General features: G+C 42.6%; 1 protein-coding gene and 1 non-coding gene across 2 annotated transcripts in view; one reads left to right on the top strand and one right to left on the bottom strand.

The window, feature by feature from the left end:
• The window catches only part of GRIK4 (glutamate ionotropic receptor kainate type subunit 4), a 378,863-nt gene that overhangs the window by 232,523 nt on the left and 126,502 nt on the right, over positions 1-19,838 (top strand). The window contains exons 4-5 of the mRNA XM_087706418.1: positions 6,668-6,765; positions 17,212-17,377. Coding sequence (XP_087562544.1) covers positions 6,668-6,765; positions 17,212-17,377 — 264 coding nt within the window. The remainder of the gene's footprint in view (positions 1-6,667; positions 6,766-17,211; positions 17,378-19,838) is intronic.
• Positions 15,743-15,849, bottom strand: LOC148049003 (U6 spliceosomal RNA). The gene has a single exon (XR_015695731.1). It is a non-coding gene; the product is annotated as a U6 spliceosomal RNA (small nuclear RNA).

Genomic DNA, 19,838 nt, shown 5'->3' with positions numbered 1-19,838 from the left:
CTCATGTACTATCCTGAAGCAGCAATAAGAGGAAGGTTTAGCCCTTAGAGGAGTATTTCTCAATCTTGACAGCTTGAAGATGAGTAGACTTCAACTCCCACTATTCTTCAGCCAGCCATGATGTGGAGACATAGAGGTGAAGTCCACATATCTTCATGCTGTCAAGTGCTCTGACCTAGGCTTCCTCAACAAGCAAGAAGCAAAGTCTTGGTCCCGTCAAAACCTCTTTTATTCACGTGACTGCGAATTCCTTTCATTCACAGTCAGCAAGGCTTGGCGAACAGTCTTCCAGAGGAATATTTATCCACACGAACCTTATCTCGCTTGGCAAGCTGCCAGATAACTAGTTTTCAGATGCAGGGAAAGATGACACTTGGCCCAGAGTCTCTTATAGTCACAAAGAGAACTCTTCACACTTGAAGCAACCGAAGGAACGAATTGTTTCCTGCAAAAGCCCCCTCCCCATTAGTTCCTCTTTTATTTCCCCTGGGAGGGGCCAATCACTTGCAAGGTATGGCTTTACTCCCAAGTCGACACTGCTCTCTTAATTGTTCTTGTCTTTTGGCAGCTCTGCGCATGCATATACTGGGAACAGGCTCCAGCTGTTCTTCTGCCTCACTGCTGCCTAACTTCCTTCCCCCCCCTTCATTTTAAATTCTAAAAAATGATTCATGGAGAGAGAAAGAGGGGAGTGGGAGAGAGAGAAAGAGAGAGAGAGAAAGAGAAAGAGAAAGAGAAAGAAAGAGGAGGGAGAGAGAAAGGGGAGAGACAGAAAGAGAGAGAGAAAGAGAGAGGAGAGAGAGGGAGAGAAACAGAGAGAGAGAGAAAGAGAGAAAGAGAGAAAGAGGGGGGAGAGAGAACGAGAGAGAGAACGAGATGGACAGAGAGAAAGAGAAAGACAGGGGCAGAGGAAGAGAAAAGGGGAGAGAGAACGAGAAAGAGAGGGAGGAGAGAAAGAGTGAGGGGCAGAGAAAAAGAGAGGGAAAGAGAGGGGGAGAGAGAATGAGAAAGAGAGAAAGAGAGAGGGGAGGGGAGGAGAAAGAAAGAGAAACAGAGAGGGAGAGAGAACTAGAGAAAGATGGGGGAGAGAATGAGAGAGAGAAAGAGATGGACAGAGAGAAAGAGAGAGAAAGACTGAGGGGGAGAGGGAGAGAAAAGGGGAGAGAGAACGAGAAAGAGAGGGAGGAGAGAAAGAGTGAGGGGCAGAGAAAAAGAGAGGGAAAGAGAGAGGGGGAGAGAGGATGAGAAAGAGAGAAAGAGGGGGAGAGAGAAAGAGAGAAAGAAAGAGGAGGGAGAATAAGAGAGAGTGAGAGAGAATATGCTCAAAAGCACTCTTTGATTGATAGATGGGGAGAGAAAGAAACCTGAAATTATCTATTCCAAAATGCTGGGGATATCATATTCAGTCAAAGCACAGTTTTCAAAACGTTTTAACTTCACGTAACCTGTTAATTCTGCCTTTGCTGCAAGATTCTAGGCTCCCTTTTTGAACCACTTTGTGGCAACAAATAAATGTCAGTTTTAGGAGGGGGTTGACATACTGATGAGCTTCCAAGCCAAGCAATGCAAGGGTTTAGAACAGTGGAGATGGCACTAGGCTAGAAACTGGGAATTCTAGTCCCCCTTTAGGCATGAAAACAGACTGGGTGACTTTGAACCAATGACCCGGTGGTGACAGTGAGTTCTAGTTCCACCATAGTCATGAAAGCTGTCTAGGGGACTTTGAACCAATCACCTGGAGATGGTGAGTTCTACTTCCACCATAGTCAAAAAAACTGGCTAGGAGACTTTGAACCAATTACCAGGAGATAGTAAGTTCTAGTCCCACCTTTAGGCATGAAAGCCAGCTGAGTGAGATTGAGCCAATTACCAGGAGATAGTGAGTTCTAGTTCCACCATGGTTATAAAAACTGTCTAGGAGACTTTGAACCAATTACCAGGAGCTAGTGAGTTCTAGTCCCAATTTAGGCATGAAAGCCAGCTGGGTAACTTTGAACCGATTACCAGGAGATAGTGAGTTCTAGTTCCACCATGGTTATAAAAGCTGTCTAGGAGACTTTGAGCCAATTACCAGGAGATAGTGAGTTCTAGTCCCACCTTAGGCATGAAAGCCAGCTGTGGGTGACTTTGAGCCAATTACCAGGAGATAGTGAGTTCTAGTTCCACCATGGTTATAAAAGCTGTCTAGGAGACTTTGAACCAATTACCAGGAGATAGTAAGTTCTAGTCCCACCTTTAGGCATGAAACCCAGCTGAGTGACGTTGAGCCAATTACCAGGAGATAGTGAGTTCTAGTTCCACCATGGACAGCGCTGGGTCTTCGGCTTTGAAATGGAGATGAGCACTGCCCCCTAGAGTCGGGAATGACTAGCACATATGTGCGAGGGGAACCTTTATCTTTACCTTACTACCCATTGTAAATCTTCTGGAAGGAAAGAAGGCTTTGAAATCTTTCTGGGAGACCTCTGAATCTCAACGTTGTTGTTTTTTTTTGCAATTAACATAAATCTTTTTCTTGCCTCTTTGTGATTGCTCTAATAAATTAATGCTTAAAGAGTTGGGATCCGTATTTGACGGGCTAATTGGACAGTTTTAGAAAGAAAGAAAAAACACACACAAAACTAAATGCCTATAAAATCCGAACAGCAAATGCAGCTGCTGCAAAATTCCGATTTTGAATTATAATTAACTCTGCTATAAATATATAATGCCCCAGCTATTTTTATTTTTTATTTTATTCTATTCTTCTTCAATAAAAGCAAGCTTTCATTAATATGTATTTTTTAAGAGAGCTTAGACTTCGCGGGTCTTCCCAAATTGGCTCAACATCTTATTTCCAAAGGCAATTATATTTCCTTTTTTTAAAAAGCATTTGAAAATTACTCTGATCCGAAAAGATTCAACGCGCACTTTTTTTTAAAAAAAAAAGAACGATAAAATAACGAAGGTGGATGGCTTTAGCAATTAGAGGCAAAGCTTGCTTTCTTGATAGGCCTGACTTCCTATATCTAGATGTGGGTTGTTGCCAGCATTCCTGCTGGTTTAGTTTAATAGCAATAGCAGTAGACTTATATACCGCTTCATAGGGCTTTCAGCCCTCTCTAAGCGGTTTACAGAGAGTCAGCATATTGCCCCCAACAATCTGGGTCCTTATTTTACCCACCTCGGAAGGATGGAAGGCTGAGTCAACCCTGAGCCGGTGAGATTTGAACCGCTGAACTGCTGATCTAGCAGTAGCCTGCAGTGCTGCATTTAACCACTGCGCCACCTTGGCTCTTTGAAGTTTGAAGCTTTATTTTATTTATATGCCGCCCTGTTCCCTAAAAGGGACTCAGGGCGGCAAACAACTCCAACGGGAAAGGAAACATGCAAATACAAAATAGACGTTTAAAATGACCAACAACCACACCTGTCGAGAGGGGAAGGGAGCTCATCAACCCCAGGCCTGCCGACACAGCCAGGTCTTAACGGCTTTTCGGAAAGCCAGGAGAGAGGTGAGGGTCCGAATCTCCACGGGGAGTTCGTTCCAGAGGGCCGGAGCTGCCACAGAGAAGGCCCTCCCCCGGGTAGTAGCCAGATGGCATTGGCTGGTGGATGGAGCCCGGAGGAGGCCGACCCTGTGCGATCTAATGGGTCTTTGGGAGGTAATTGGCAGCAGGAGGTCTCTCAAGTAGTGCCCAAAATTTTTTGTTCTGCGTGTTTAAAGACAACTCAGCTAAATGTTGGAAGTGCCACCAAATACCTGGATCTTATTATCATATGTGGTGGACATGTGGAGAGGCAAAGAAATATTGGACAAAAATTAAGACCTGGTTGGAATACATTGCTCAATACAGCAATGTATTGAGTTGAAGCCAGAAACATTTCTGCTCGGAATTCTACCTGAAATATATAATAAAGAGAATGTATATCTAATCCAGTGGTGGGTTTCAAAAATTGTTCGAACCTACTCTGTGGGTGTGGCCTCCTTTGTGGGAGTGGCTTGCCGCCCATGTGACCAGATGGGAGTGGCTTGCTGCCCATGTGACCGGATATGAAGGTGCCGACGATACTTGTCAGAACCACCTTAAATTACCTCACACACAGCCCTGGCATGCATAAGAATAGGATGTAAAGTTGTTTTTTAAAAGGCATCTTTGATTTGCGTTAAAACAACTTCAACACATGCAATGTTCTGATTGCACCACATACGCGGTAGTCATCCTTACCTTTCACAGAGGCACTGAGTTTTATAAAAATGAGCATCATAGTGTAGAATAATCCTATCCAAGGACCAGGGGTGGGTTTCAAAAAAATTTGGAACCTCTTCTGTAGGTGTGGCCTGCTTTACGGGTCCACTGGGGGAACCTCTTCTAACCGGTCCGGTAGATTTGACGAACCGGTTCTACCGAATAGGTGCGAACTGGTAGGAACCCACCTCTGATCTAATCATTCATGTATAACTGCAGCTAGAACTGTATTTGCACAACATTGGAAAAGTGTAGAGATTCCTATTGATGAGGAGGTGATAAGAAAAATATTAGAATGTGCAGAAATGAATAGCCTAACATTAGCAATTAAAGAGAAAGAGCAAAGTGAATATTCTATGATTTGGGAAGTATTTTACCGATGGTTGGAAAGAGAAGAAGGAGAATTTGGAAAGGAAGAAAACTAAAAAATAAGTAGATAATATACTTAGATAAAGATATAAAACAGTATGTCTATGTTAAGAATAATGATGTTTAATGTTGATATATTATTACTGGGAGATAGTAAGATATTACTGGGAGACTTCCATAACATTTAAATGCTCAATATATTATAACACTAAACTTAGGGAAATAATGTTAATATGAACATGAAAGAGGTTGCACAGATGTGTTTGTACCCAGACGACACATTGCAGAAGGAAAGATGGACTGTTTATTTTTGTAATTGAAAAACAATAAAACTCTTTTTAAAAGAATTTATTCTGCGCATGCGCAGAACCGAAAAACAAGATGGCGGCCTCTTAGGAGAAACAGTTCAGGGGCGTGGCAGGCCTGGGTCGCTGCCGGTTCCAGCGACCCAGCCCGCCAAGTTACTACTCATTCAGGTGAACCCATCCGAACCAGTAGGAATGCACCTCTGCCGATATCCCTTTATAGAAGACAATCTTGACTGTATAGTTGGAGTCTTCTCTAGCAGCCAAGTTTCCTCAGGAAGTTCACAGTTACTGAGCCCTCCCGCTCGTCATCAAACCATCTCCTGCGGATTCCGGCATCATGAATCTTTGTAAACGAGTTTCTCTCTGTTCTAAGAACCTGGAGGCATTTCATTTGACAAAATGAATGGGAAGATTTCTGGCGCTCGGTTGCAAGAAGCGCGGAACATTTCAAGAAGATGTAGCTAGACTTCCCAGCTTATCGAGACAGAGCAGGATGGATCGGAGTGGGAGGCGGGGTGGATATATTGCTGTTTTGAGAGCTTACCATGCTTAAGGAGGGCCAAAATACAGACTTAAAATCAGAACTATTTCTATTAGAAAATTACTAAAGAGAAATATAGTAAAGGATTGATATATTTAATGCATATATCAGTGCGTGAAGGGGGCGTGCATAAGCGCACCAATATGCTTACCATCCCTTTCCTACTGTCCCCATTTAGTCGTATCCATTTCCTGTATTCATAATCATGTTTATACCAGAGGTGGGTTCCTACCAGTTCGCACCTATTCAGTAGAACTGATTCCTCAAAGGGCATATTTCCATTTTTCCAGTTTTGAGCATACACTACCCTGATTTCCTGAAAATAAGGCCTCGCTGGATAATAAGGCCAATCGGGCTTTTGAGCGCATGCACTAAAATAATCCCTCCCGCCCCCAATAATCCCTTCCTGAAAATATTGCAACACAGCAGCAGCCATGAAGAGACCACGCTCGCCATCTCCTGCACCTCAAAAATAATAATAATAATGGGGCCTGTGGAGAGGAGAGGTGAGAAAAATAGTAAATAATTTTTAGCTAACTACAATAATAACAAAGAAATGTTAATGGATAATATTTAACGATACAAGCAGGTGTGTTCTACTAGTAAAAGTAAAATGGACAGAAGCGTTAATCTGTGAGTTTGGGGGGGGGAAGGGAGAGGGAATGTTAGATATCTTCTTAACTGACTTTCTTCTAGAATATGTTATAAAGATGTAAAGTTACGGCAGATTCATTGAGACTTGAAAAAAAAATGCCAGTAGGTGGCTGTGTCCTTAAAACCCTATTAAATGAAAATGGTGGTATTGATAGTAAAATATATAAATTCCAAAATGTACAATTGAAACTGAATGAAATATACGTGATTGTGGAAGAAACGCACGAAATGTACCTGTAACCAATGGATACGCTTTCTACAAGATGGAATGAAAGATGATTTTGCTTGTGTTTTTCTTTAATAAAAACAATAAAAACTTTTTAAAAAATAATAATAAGACCTCCCCAAAAATAAGGCCAAGCGCTTATTTCAGGGGTCAAAAGAAAATAAGACCCTGTCTTATTTTTGGGGAAACACGGTATTCTGGCGGGACGCTGTACCCAGATCTCTGAATTGGGTAAATGAGTTAAATGATAAATGAAATGTGACCAGTTCACTTGAGAATACCAGTAATATTTCTTTCCTCTTTCTGCTTGCTGACTGACTCTCTCCGTGGGGATCCCCAGTGTGTCAGATCCTTCCCAAAGGAGTTGTTGGTGTCCTGGGTCCATCATCAAGTCCTGCTTCCAGCTCTATCATCAGCAATATCTGTGGGGAAAAAGAGGTGAGTGCCGTAAATTTTGCTCCGCGTGGAAAATTGGAGCTTGTGGTTTTAAAATGCTCAAGGGTAAAAACGGGACTTGCTTTCTACCGAGAAATTCTCAGGATCAATGTCCTTTTTTTCTAGATGTTCCTAATATCTATCTGTCCATCTATTCATGTAGCTACAGTCCCTCTATGTGCCCTTCTGTACGTCCTTCCATTCTATCCATCTGATCCATCTATCCATCTCACCCACCCATCCTCTCTCCATCACAATGGGCAGGATTTTAGCTTCCGTTCCTCTTTACATTTCAAAATACCTTTTACGTATTTAAACAGAATCCATTTTAGAGTAAGAGAGTTGGAAGGGACCTTGGAGGTCTTCTAGTCCAATTAATGGATAGATGGTTGGCTGGCTGGGTGAGTAAGTTCAGGTGAACCTGTCCTTCAGATTCTATCTCCTGGCAATAGGTAGAGAAGGAACTACTTGGGGAGGGAGCGAGAGGATGGTTGAATGACTAGCACTGTGATTAAGTGCACCAGTCCCACTTTATTCAGAGATATGCTGTGCGGCGTCTGGAAAAGCTATCCATACCGTTGCTTTTTTGAGGAATTCCTAGAGACTTAGAGAAAAACAGGAGGGTTCCTAGAATAACAGAGTTGGAAGGGACCTTGGAGGTCTTCTAGTCCAACCCCCTGCTTAGGCAGGAAACCCTACACCACTTCAGACAAATGGTTATCCAACATCTACTTAGAAACTTCGTGTTGGAGCATTCACAACTTCTGGAGGCAAGTTGTTCCACTGATTAATTGTTCTACCTGTCAGGAAATTTCTCCTCAGTTCTAAGTTGCTTCTCTCCTTGATTAGTTTCCACCCATTGCTTCTTGTTCTACCCTCAGGTGCTTTGGAGAATAGCTCGACTCTCTCTTCTTTGTGGCAGCCCCTGAGATATTGGGAGACTGCTATCATGTCACCCTTAGTCCTTCTTTTCATTAAACTAGACATACCCCGTTCCTGCAACCGTTCGTCATATGTTTTAGCCTCGTTTCCTAACCATCCTTGTTCCTCTTCTCTGCACTCTTTCTAGAGTCCCACCATCTTCTTTATATTGCGTGGCAACCAAAAATGAATGCAATATTCCAAGTGTGGCCTTACCTAGGTCTTATAAAGTGGTATTAACCCTTCACGTGATCTTGATTCTATCCCTCTGTTGATGCAGCTTAGAACTGTGTTGGCTTTTTTGGCAGCTGCTGCACACGGCTGGCTCCTATTTAAATAGTTACCAACTAGGACTCCAAGGTTACTACTGTTGAGCCAGGTACCACCTATATTGTACCTGTGCATTTGGTTTTTCTTGCCTCAATGACTGACTTTTTTCACCATTGAATTTCATTTTGTTAGATAGGGCCCAATGTTCAAGTCTGTTAAGATCCTTCTGTATCTTAAACCTATCTTCTGGAGTGTTGGCTATTCCTGCTAGCTTGGTGGGGTCTGAAAATTTGATGAGTTCCCCACCTATCTCCTCGTCCAAATCATTGATGATTTTAACCAAGTTGTTTTGGTATCTGTTTTCATCTGATTTTCACTTAGTTCCTCTCAAAGCGGATGGAAGTCATCCTCTCTTTGGGGAAGAGCGCTGAATCTCTCCATGCAGTCTTGTTACCTCAAAATCACTGGAGGAGACATTTTGCAGTCGATCAGCCAGGAATGTTCATCTCCGAGTGAAGAAATATCTGAAAAACATGGTGAACTTTCCGCTGATCAAAATTCTAAGAGAAAAAAAACACAGTCATCAAATTCCTTCCCTCTAAAAAACGCTCTTGTGATTTTGGACAGTTTGGGTCTCCGCATTTGAGAGGGAAGCTCTGAAGATGGATGTTCAAAGGATGTAAAGTTTCACCCTTGGATAGAATTGTATCTGATACCTCAGTATCTGGTATTTAACCGTTATTCTGGTTCCACTCCTTCGTTTGAAGTTTTCAGCCTCAAATCTCTTCCTTACATTTCCAGATGATTCTCTGGATTTAATATTTCATAAGAGCGTTGCCTTGAGCTGATCCATCGCGGATCCTAGGACCAGCCTCTCATCATGATTCATCTCCTTCAGTCCTGCTACAATCTTCCTGTCAGTTAGCCATCTTTCGGGCTGGTCTCTTATTGCCAAGTTTTTTTGGGGAGGAGCGGGGTGATTGATAGTCCTCGAGTCAATAGCAAGCGTTCTCAAATGAATTGTGGCTATTGGTTGTCTTGTTGAATGCATGACTCGGCATGAGTTTGCAAGAAGGCTTTGAGTGATGCCTCCAGGGCAGATCTGGCCAAGTTCAGAGTTCTATACGAGCTGTCTTAATTGAGTATTCTCTCTTCTTCTGGAGGGCACCCAAGGATGGGATTGAAAAATGTTAGCCACCTGTTCCCTGCCATAGTGGCAATGGCCTACTCGGCCTCCTGCACCTCGGTTTGTGTGTGGGCCATTTTAGCCCTCCCCAGCTCCAGAGGCTTTCCACAATAGATTTAAGATAGATAGATAGATAGATAGATAGATAGATAGATAGATAGATAGATAGATAGATAGATAGATAGATAGATAGATAGATAGATATAGAGATAGATAGATAGATAGATAGATAGATAGATAGATAGATAGATAGATAGATAGATAGATGATAGATAGAGATAGAGATATAGATAGATGATAGATAGATAGATAGATAGATAGATAGATAGATAGATAGATAGATAGATAGATAGATAGATAGATAGATAGATAGATAGAGAGATAGAGAGAGATATAGATTAGATAGATAGATAGATAGATAGATAGATAGATAGATAGATAGATAGATAGAGAGATAGAGAGTTAGAGAGTTAGAGAGATAGATGATAGATAGAGATAGATATAGATAGATAGATAGATAGATATAGAGAGATATAGATTAGATAGATAGATAGATTGATAGATATAGAGATAGATGATAGATAGAGATAGAGAGATATAGATAGATAGATGATAGATAGATAGATAGATAGATAGATAGATAGATAGATAGATATAGAGAGATATAGATTAGATAGATAGATAGATAGATAGATAGATAGATAGATAGATATAGATAGATGATAGATAGAGATAGAGAGATATAGATAGATGATAGATAGATATAGAGAGATATAGATTAGATAGATAGATAGATTGATAGATATAGAGATAGATGATAGATAGATAGAGATAGAGAGATATAGATAGATAGATGATAGATAGATAGATAGATATAGAGAGATATAGATAGATAGATAGATAGATAGATAGATAGATAGATAGATAGATAGATAGATAGATGATAGATAGATGGATGGATGGATGGATGGATGGATGGATGGATGGATGGATGGATGGATGGATGGATGGATGGAGATTGTCATGGCCGTTTGCAGGCATGATAACGTGACCAGTTTGCACAATATACACCCAACCAGCTGCTGACAGTCTCAAAATAAATCAATGCAAGTTGAATTGGTAACTGAAGGGCTATTATAGCAGCTTGTGGGGTTCAGATGACCCTCTTTCTGCTGCCAGAGGCAATGCCCCCCCCATTGGCCCTTCAGTCCGTTCTACTTCCTCTCTTCCCTCTAGCCATCTCTCGACTTCTGTTGCCAACAGTGAGTTAGTTTCCTGGCTCCAGCTCCACTCAAGAACATTCGTCAGTGTCAGATTCCGACCACAATCCCTTCTTCAGATATTTATCCCGATTAACACCATCACATCCCATTGACCCTATCTTCCTTTCTTTTTTAAAAAACTGGCTTCGTCTCAACATTCTGACTTTGGTCCTCTCCCCACGCCCCCCCACCCAACCAGCTATCAAGTTCCTATTTGTCCTGGCGAGGATGCTATCAGATAGTTTGGTTTTGCAATCTCGGCGGCTCTTCCCAAAAACTTTGCAGCGGTTTTCGAAAACTGAAGAATCTGTGAAATCAAGAGAGGCGAGAACGAGGAGAGCATTTCAAAAGGAGGGGGGAAAGTGCGTAAGGTCACAGGAAGTTAGAGGAAGATTAAGGAAAAGGTGAGGGATGCGGTGGCTCAGTGGTTAAGATGCTGAGCTTGTCGATCAGAAAGCTCAGCAGTTCAGCGGTTCGAATCCCTAGCGCCGCGTAACGGAATGAGCTCCCGTTACTTGTCCCAGCTTCTGCCAACCTAGCGGTTCGAAAGCATGTAAAAATGCAAATAGAAAAATAGGGACCACCTTTGGTGGGAAGGGAACAGTGTTCCGTGCGTCTTCGGTGTTGAGTCAGGCCAGCAACATGACCACAGAGACATCTTCGGACAGCGCTGGCTCTTCGGCTTCGAAACGGAGATGAGCACCCGCCCCCTAGAGTTGGGAACCACTGGCACACATGTGGGAGGGGAACCTTTACCTTTACTTTAAGGAAAAGGTCCAGAGTTAGAAGAAGACAACGCAATGACCTTGTCTGGCATCCATGCCCTTGAGCGAAATTCATTCTAGGACAAAACTCTCCCGAACCTTTTGTTTTCTTGAAGGACAATTGGGATGGGAGCAGAACGCCATGTCCCATCAAAGTGTTAAGACAGTGCATTAAGAAATTGGATACCTCTGTAGTCTTTAAAAGTGACCTTGACATTTTGCTTCACAAGGTTGATGTTTGATGCCCATAATATCTGATTTTGTGAGTGTATTTTGAGACACCTCTCCCATGGTGAATTTGTTTTATATTTTAGGAAACATCGATCATGCTGCCCACTATTTCTTCTCTCCCTCTCTCTCTCTCTCTCTCTCTCTCTCTCCCTCTCTCTCTCTCTCTCTCTGTCTCTCTCTGTCTCTCTCTGTCTCTCTCTCTCTCTCTCTCTATCTCTCCCTCCCTCCCTCCTGGTTCCGGCCAGCGCAACTGCCGGTTCGCTCACATGTGCATGTACATTCCAATAGAAATTGTTATGCGCATGTGCAGAACTAAAAAAAAAGCAAGATGGTGGCACCAACAGCGCCAACCAGGGAACTGGTTCAGGGTGTGGCAGGCCTTGGTCGCTGCTGGTTCCAGCGGCCCAGGCCGCCATACCACTACCAGTTTAGCTGAACCAGTCCGAACCAGTAGGAATCCACCTCTCTCCCTCTTCCTCTCCCTCCCTCCCTCCTGTTAACTATGTCCTATATTTTATTTATCTGATTTAATTAAGGCACTAGTTTATGGGGTCTTCTTAATGCCATAAAGAATTTGTTGGCTTCAAAATGCTGTAGGAAATTACAGCTGGACCTCCCTTTTGCTCGATGTGAAGGATCGCCGATAGAACCTGCCCTCAATCGCCCGACAAAAACCTTTGCAGAACCAGAATCAGGAAAAATAATCTCCCAACGAGCAGGGGGGGGGGATTTTTCATCATGTGCAGGAGTCGTACAAGGCAGAGGAATATGAAATACGAATTGTGCCTGGTCATTTGAGACTGCAGGGTTGAGCAGCGTTGACCCCGAGCCTCTCACGCTCCACAGACCTCGTACCTAAGCGGTGGCATGTGGCACAATGCTCAAATTCCATAGGACTGCTGAGCAAAGCCACAGATCCGTCCTGTGGATGCCTCGACTCCTTTCCCTGAAGGTTGTAAGCTGGGGGTCTACAGTGTTTGTTGCCTTTTCACTTTCCGAAGGGCTGGGGAATAAAGTCAAGGCAGAAGGTTCTTTCTGATTGCTCAGCAAACTGGTTAGCAATAGCAATAGCAGTTAGAGCCAAGGTGGTGCAGTGGTTAGAGCCAAGGTGGCGCAGTGGTTAAATGCAGCACTGCAGGCTACTGCTAGATCAGCAGGTCAGCAGTTCAAATCTCACCGGCTCAGGGTTGACTCAGCCTTCCATCCTTCCGAGGTGGGTAAAATGAGGACCCAGATTGTTGGGGGCAATATGCTGACTCTCTGTAAACCGCTTAGAGAGGCCCGAAAGGCCTATGAAGCGGTATATAAGTCTACTGCTATTGCTAGACTTATATACCGCTTCATAGGGCTTTCAGCCTTCTCTAAGCGGTTTACAGAGTCAGCATATCGCCCCCACAGTCTGGGTCCTCATTTCACCCACCTCGGAAGGATGGAAGGCTGAGTCAACCCTGAGCCGGTGAGATTTGAACCACCATGCAGCCAGAGCTGAAGAAGCTTCTTGGATGAGAAGTGAAACATCTTCAAAGAAAAAACAAGAAATTCCAGTTGCCTCTTGAAAAAGCCCCTTTGGGATTGACCCAGGAGCTCCCCACCTGACAGATAAAAATTAAGACAGACAAGGTGATCCTTCCGCCCCGAACCATGGATGGCTTGAAAGGTCAAAAAACAGCAGCTTAAGTCGTCCTTAGACGCGGATAGGAATTAGCGCAAGGGCCCGGAGCATTGGCGTTACGTGCCTGTATCGGCAAGTACCTGCCAATCGTTTGGCCATCGCACTCTGGACTAATTGAGGCTTCTGTGTGGCCTTTAATGTTTCTGAGATATGACATCTCATAAAATCTAAGAATGTTGAGCAATTATTCATCCAATCTTTTTTGCTGGAGGCAAAAGCATTTCAGACAGACCACTATCCCGCTTCGGTTTGAAGAATGGAAGAACTTCATTTCTTAGCAGTGGGAAAATATGCCTTGCCTTTTAGGAAACTGATCGTTTCTTGTCTTGATAGGTATTAAGGGCAGGTATAAGAGAACACCTATAGCTGAACGGGTTTGCATATGTGGTAAAGAAAAAGTGGAAGATAATTCACACGTTCTATTACACTGCAAGCTATAAAGAGCTTGTAGGTCTGCACATATTCTCCCCTTATTAGAGAGATTGCCATGGAGGGCAGACAATTTTTATCTAGGCTTCCTCCTCCAGGACACTAACCAGGTTACCACGTATGTGGTGGCAAAGTTCTGTGCTGCTGCAATGTCCGTAAGAAAAAAAACTGGCTACAGAAGTATAGCACCATCTTGTACCAATTATTTTCATTTTTCATTTTCATTTCATTTATACTTTATTTGTATGCCGCCCTTTTCCCTGAGGGGACTCAGGGCGGCTCACAGTTGAAGGGGGGGGGGAAGACAGACAAGTTACAAACATAGAGTCATACACCGTTAAAAACACAACAGTCACACCATTTGAGTGGGGTTACAAGTCTTTAGCCCCAGGCCTGTTGGAACAGCCAGCTTTTAAGGGCTATGCGGAAGGTCTGGAGGGTGGTGAGGGTACGAATCTCCACGGGGAGTTCATTCCAGAGGGTCGGAGCAGCCACCGAGAAGGCTCTCCTCCGGGTAGTTGCCAGTCGACCTTGGCTGGCTGATGGAATTCGGAGGAGGCCTAATCTATGCGATCTTATTGGTCTAGAGGAGGTAATTGGCAGTAGGCGGTCTCTCAAGTACCCAGATCCAATACCATGAAGGGCTTTGTAGGTGACAACTAGCACCTTGAAGCGTTATCTGGACATACCTCTCTAACAATCTTTGGACCATTATGTTATTATCCACTTTTAATAATACTTTTTAATTATATTTTAATGTTAGTATTTTTTAATATAGTGTAAAAACTAATGTATATTGCTGGTCTTTGACCGTAATAAAGATTTTACTTACTAACTGTCTTGATAGAAGATAATATTTGTACTCAGGGTTGAAAGGCGGGGGTCCTTGGTGCTCTCTGAGCTTGGTTGTTTTCTTGCACACATTTCATTGCCCAACTAGCTAACATCATCAGTGCTAGAAGGGAGGGGTGTTTGTGGAGGGGAGGAGGAGGAAGACAATGACTCTGGGATCCTTTAGTACTCTCTGAGCTTGGCCGTTTTCTCACAGACATTTCATTACCCAATTACGTAACACAACCAGCGCTAGAAGGGAGTCTGACTGAGAATACACCCATCTCCCTTTGAACCCTGATGATGTTACCTAGTACGGTAAGGAAATGTCTGCAAGAAAAACAACCGAGCTGAGTGAGCACCAAGGATCCCACAAATCCCTACTCACAGTCACTCATGCCCTAGTCACTTCCTGTCTTGACTACTGCAACGTGCTTTACCTGGGACTGCCCTTGGAGAGCATCCAGAAGCTCCAGTTGGTGCAAAATGCAGCGACCCCTGTGGTTTTGTGCAGACTCTGGAGTGCACATGTATCACCTCCCCTGAGAGAGCTGCATGCGCTGCCGATTTGCTCCCAGGTGCAATTCAAGGTGCTGGTTGTCACCTTTAAAGCCCTTCATGGCTTGGGACCAAGTGATCTGAGGTATCGTCTCTTGCCGGTCACATCTCCCCAACCCATCAGAGCAGGGAGGCAGGGAATGCTGCAAGTCCTGTGGGAGATACCCCTGGTGGGACCCAGAAGAAGGGCCTTCTCCGTGGTGGCTCCCTCTCTCTGGAACATCATTCCCCTGGAAATTAGAATTGCCCCCACTCTGATACTCTTCCAGAAGGCGCTGAAGGCCCGGTTCTGCCAGAGGGCCTGGGGAACGAAGAGCAGGATGGAGTCCATTAAATGGCTTGTGTGATGTGTTGTCACCGGGATGGGGAGGTGGGTTGATTTTATTGTATACGATTCTCTCTTTTTTTTATTGAAATTTTTTGAAAAAAAAGGCTTTTACAAATATTTCCCTCCCCTCCCCCATCATCCCCACCCGAACCCAACCCCCCCAACCTCCCCCCTTCCCCCGACTTCCCAGAACAAATACAGAGTATAAATCTTTAACAAAGATGTTCTAAAATAAACTTTTAAAAAGTTAGTATCATCTTTCATTTGAGCTTTAACTCCTCTTTTGTTAGGCTAACTCTAAACAGATTATATATCATTCCTTGCTTCTTCAGTCAAAAACTATCTGGAATTTCTTAGTCCCGTATTTATTTTGAATATAGTCAATCCATCTTCTCCACTCCAGTTTATCTCTCTCATTGGAGTGATCCTTGAGATATGCTGATATTTTAGCCATCTCTGCTAAGTTTGTAACTTTTAATGACCATCCTTGAATAGTAGGCAAGTCTTCCTTCTTCCAGTATTGCGCCAAAAAATATGGAACGCTTCACGAATTTGCGTGTCATCCTTACGCAGGGGCCATGCTAATCTTCTCTGTATCGTTCCAATTTTAGTATATGTGCTGCCGAAGCGAGCATTACGATTCTCTCTTTTATGAGTTTTATTGTTTTTATATGATGTTTTTATATTCTTTTTTTCCCCCGTTTTCAATTTTTTTGTTTTACTTTTAATGCAACTTTACACATGTTATAGAAACAAAGTTTTGTTCAGATCTTCCCTTTTTTATTTCCTCTCATTTACCTAATCTATTTTACATCATCGCCTGGTTTTCGCTTTGAGCCAAATTATTTTCTTTCGTTCTTTTCCATTTTTTATACTCATTTTTTTCCTCAGCGCCTAAGCAATATCTTCAATTGCCCCTTCAAAAATTGCGCCAAATTAATCGCTTCTCGGCCTTTTGGCTAAGATCAAGTGTGTAAAAATTGCGCCAAATTATCATTTCATTATTTCTCTGTTGGTCTATTTTAGTTTACGCGATATATATATATATATATATATATATATATATATATATATATATATATATATATATATATATATATATATATATATATATATATATATATATATATATATATATATATCCTCTAGTTATGTTTTGAAATAAAGAACATTTCTTTCCATTTTTTCTACAATGAACAATGTACTATGCTTTCTTTATTTCTCTTTTTTTATCAGATTTCTTTTATTATTTTTTATTTCTCTTTTTTATCAGATTTCTTTTATTATTTTTTTCCCCTTCTACAACACCTTACAGTCATTACATCAACATTGTTATGTCACCATACCTGTACATGTATATAATATTTTGCTTCTATATTTACACCCTTTATACACAGTTCTATATATATTTATATATATTGTTTTTTGGCTTCATTAATTTTATTCTTGTTTTGCAGCCATTTGTACCAATTGTTCCAAATTTCATAATATTCCGACTCTTCTTTATCTTTTAATTTCAGTGTTAATTTGTCCATCTCTGCACAATCTAAAGGGTTTTTTTAATCACTAATTCGTCCGAGGGGGTATTAGTTTGCTTTCTTTATTTCTTAATTAGTTGCATAACAATACCATATATTCCTATAAGCCGCCTAGAGCCGAGGTGGCGCAGAGGTTAAATGCAGCACTACAGGCTACTTCAGCTGACTGCAGTTCTGCAGTTCGGCTGTTCAAATCTCACCGGCTCAAGGTTGACTCAGCCTTCCATCCTTCCAAGGTGGGTAAAATGAGGACCCGGATTGTTGTTGGGGGCAATATGCTGACTCTGTAAACCACTTAGAGAGGGCTGAAAGCCCTATGAAGCGGTATATAAGTCTAACTGCTATTGCTATTGCTATTGTCCTATGCGAATATACAGCCATATAAATTCCCTAAATAAGTAAAGACGTTTCTGGTCTGTTGTGAGAAACAAATAATCTGTTTCTCTCTTTCCTTTTCAGGTCCCTCATTTCAAGGTTGCTCCAGAAGAATTTCTCAAACTTCAGTTCCAGAGATTCACAACTTTGAACCTCCATCCTAGCAACACGGACATCAGTGTCGCTGTTGCCGGGATCTTGAACTTCTTCAACTGCACCACTGCCTGCCTCATCTGTGCCAAAGCTGAATGTAAGACCCCTCGTTTAAGCTCCCACTCAGTAAACATGTTCTTTTTGGCCAAAAAATTTGTAACTTTAAAACAAGTCTACCACATATGATGAAATACGCCTGTTTATTTTTTTAAAAATTACATTTTCAACATTTACTAGACATATTTTTAAACATTTTAGCTAATCTAGGTAAAGGTAAAGATTCCCCTTGCACATATGTGCTAGTCATTCCTGACTCTAGGGGGCGGCACTCATCTCCGTTTCAAAGCCGAAGAGCCAGCGCTGTCCGAAGACGTCTCCGTGGTCATGTGGCCGGCATGACTCAACGCCGAAAGGCGCACGGAACGCTGTTACCTACCCACCAAAAGCGGTTCCTAGAATTCAGTGCCTTGCATACAGGAGGCCATAAAAATGGATTAATTCAATTAACAGAGTTGGAAGGGACCGTGTAGGTCATCTAGTCCAACCCCTTCCTCCACCCACGCAGGCATCCCTACACAGTTTCTGACAGATGGCAATCCGGTCTTTTCTTGGAAAGCCTCCAGGGATGAAGCTCCCACAACTTCCTAAGGCAATTTCTTTTTTTTTTATAAAGTTATTAATAATATGTATTTATAACAATTTTTTCCCCTACAGTTGACAATATACTTGAAATTGCTTTCTTAGCAACCCATAAGTCCATCTTATCTTACAACATTCCTACTTCTTCTTCCCTCCCTCCTTCCCTCCTTCCTTCCCTCCTTTCTTCTCTCCTACTCTCCTTCCTTCCCTCCTTCCTTCCCTCCCTCCTTCCCCCTTCCCTCCTTCCCTCCCCCTTTCTTCTCTCCTTCCCTCCTCCTTCCCTGCTTCCTTCCCTCCTTCCTTCCCTCCTTTCTTCTCTCCTCCTCTCCTTCCTTTCCCCCTTCCTTTCCTCCTACCTTCCCCCCTTCCTTCTCTCCTACATTCCCTCCTTCCTTCCCTCCTTCCTTCCCCCCTTTCTTCTCTTTCTTCTCTCCTTCCTTCCTCCTCTCCTTTCCCTTCTCTCCTTCCCCTTCCTCCTCTTTACCCTTCCCCTCATCCTCCCTTATCTCCCCTCTCTCCTACTCTTACATTCCCTCCAATTCTTCCTCTGCTTTTCCCTCTCTCCTATTCCTCTCCTTTCTCCTCACCTTCCTATCTTTCCTCGAAGGCAATTTCTGTTCCATGGGTTGATTGTTCTCACTGTCAGGGACAATTCTCCTTATTTCCAGGTTGAATCTCTCCTGGTTCAGTTTCCATCCATTGTTCCTCGTCTGGCCTTCGGGTGCTTTGGAAAATAGCTTGACCTCTTTCTCCTCTCTGTGGCAGCCCCTCAAATATTGGAAGACTGCTATCCTGTCACCCCTGGTCCTTCTCTTCCCTAGACTAGCCATGTCCAAGTATATTATATGAAATCAGACAACTTGTGAGTGGCCCAGATGTGGCTCGTGGATGTGAATCTCTTGCTGCCCTTCAGATCTTTTTACTATAGACTCTGGATGTCTACAATGATGTACTTTTGCCCCAGATTTCTCTAATGGGAAGCAGCCTGGTTTTTCCTTGAACTCTGCCTGTTTTTCCTTGACCTCTAGTTCAATGCTCCCCTTGCAGGCTTTGGGAAACATCTAGCTATTTCTTCATTACTAAGGGTAGAGCAGAATGTATGACATTTAAGAGGACAATTGGAAGGAAAGGAGCAGGTCTCAGCCTTGTTTCATTGACCCCGGGTTAAGATCCCTGCTACTCCGTAGTCTTTAACAAGGAAAACACAATCCTGCTTGTTCTTGATCTGTATTTCTCTCCACCTAAAAGCCCTGGTGGCAGTTCAGCATCAACAACATGCTTTTTTTTTTTTTAATGGAGTCATTCAAATGGTCAGGGGTTCCAAGTAATGCATCCATACCAAACAAAACTCGGAGGCAGGTAGATTTCTCAAAGAACAGTTGTTGTTGTTTTTTTTGATAAATATTTTATTCATTTTCACATTCCATTTTACAGTCACTTATATACTGGATATTTGCTATAAAAAAAGAATTAAAATAAAATAAAAAGAAAACACAACTCATCATCCTTCACAACCCCACCTGACACTTCCATCCTCCATACACCCCATCTTCCCCCTCCAACTTTCCTTTCCTCCCTCTAACACTCCCCTCCTACTTCCCTTTCCCCTCAAACCTTCCTTTCTCCCCTTCCTCCTAGCATTCCCCTTACACCCTCCTTACATTCCCCTTACTCCTTCCTTACTCCTCCCTCTTCTTTCCCTCTACCTCTCCCCTTGGTGTATTCCTTTATTCAACTATTATTTATTAATATAATATGATAAAAAAGAAAAAAAATAAACCAAGGAAGAAAATTATAAAGAAAGAAAAGAAAAAAAAAAGAAAGAACAACCGTATACAAGTGCATTCTTCTTCTTATTGAAACTATATTAACACCCACCCACCCACCCCCCATAAATCCCCATCCCTAATTCCCCCGAC

This window comes from Thamnophis sirtalis, unplaced genomic scaffold (genome assembly GCF_051295495.1).
Source record: "Thamnophis sirtalis isolate CommonGarterSnake01/CBP01778 unplaced genomic scaffold, rThaSir2_p1.2 scaffold_2, whole genome shotgun sequence".
Lineage (NCBI taxonomy): Eukaryota > Metazoa > Chordata > Lepidosauria > Squamata > Natricidae > Thamnophis > Thamnophis sirtalis.
Note: the sequence above shows the minus strand (reverse complement) of the source record. Positions and strands in the feature narration are given on the sequence as shown.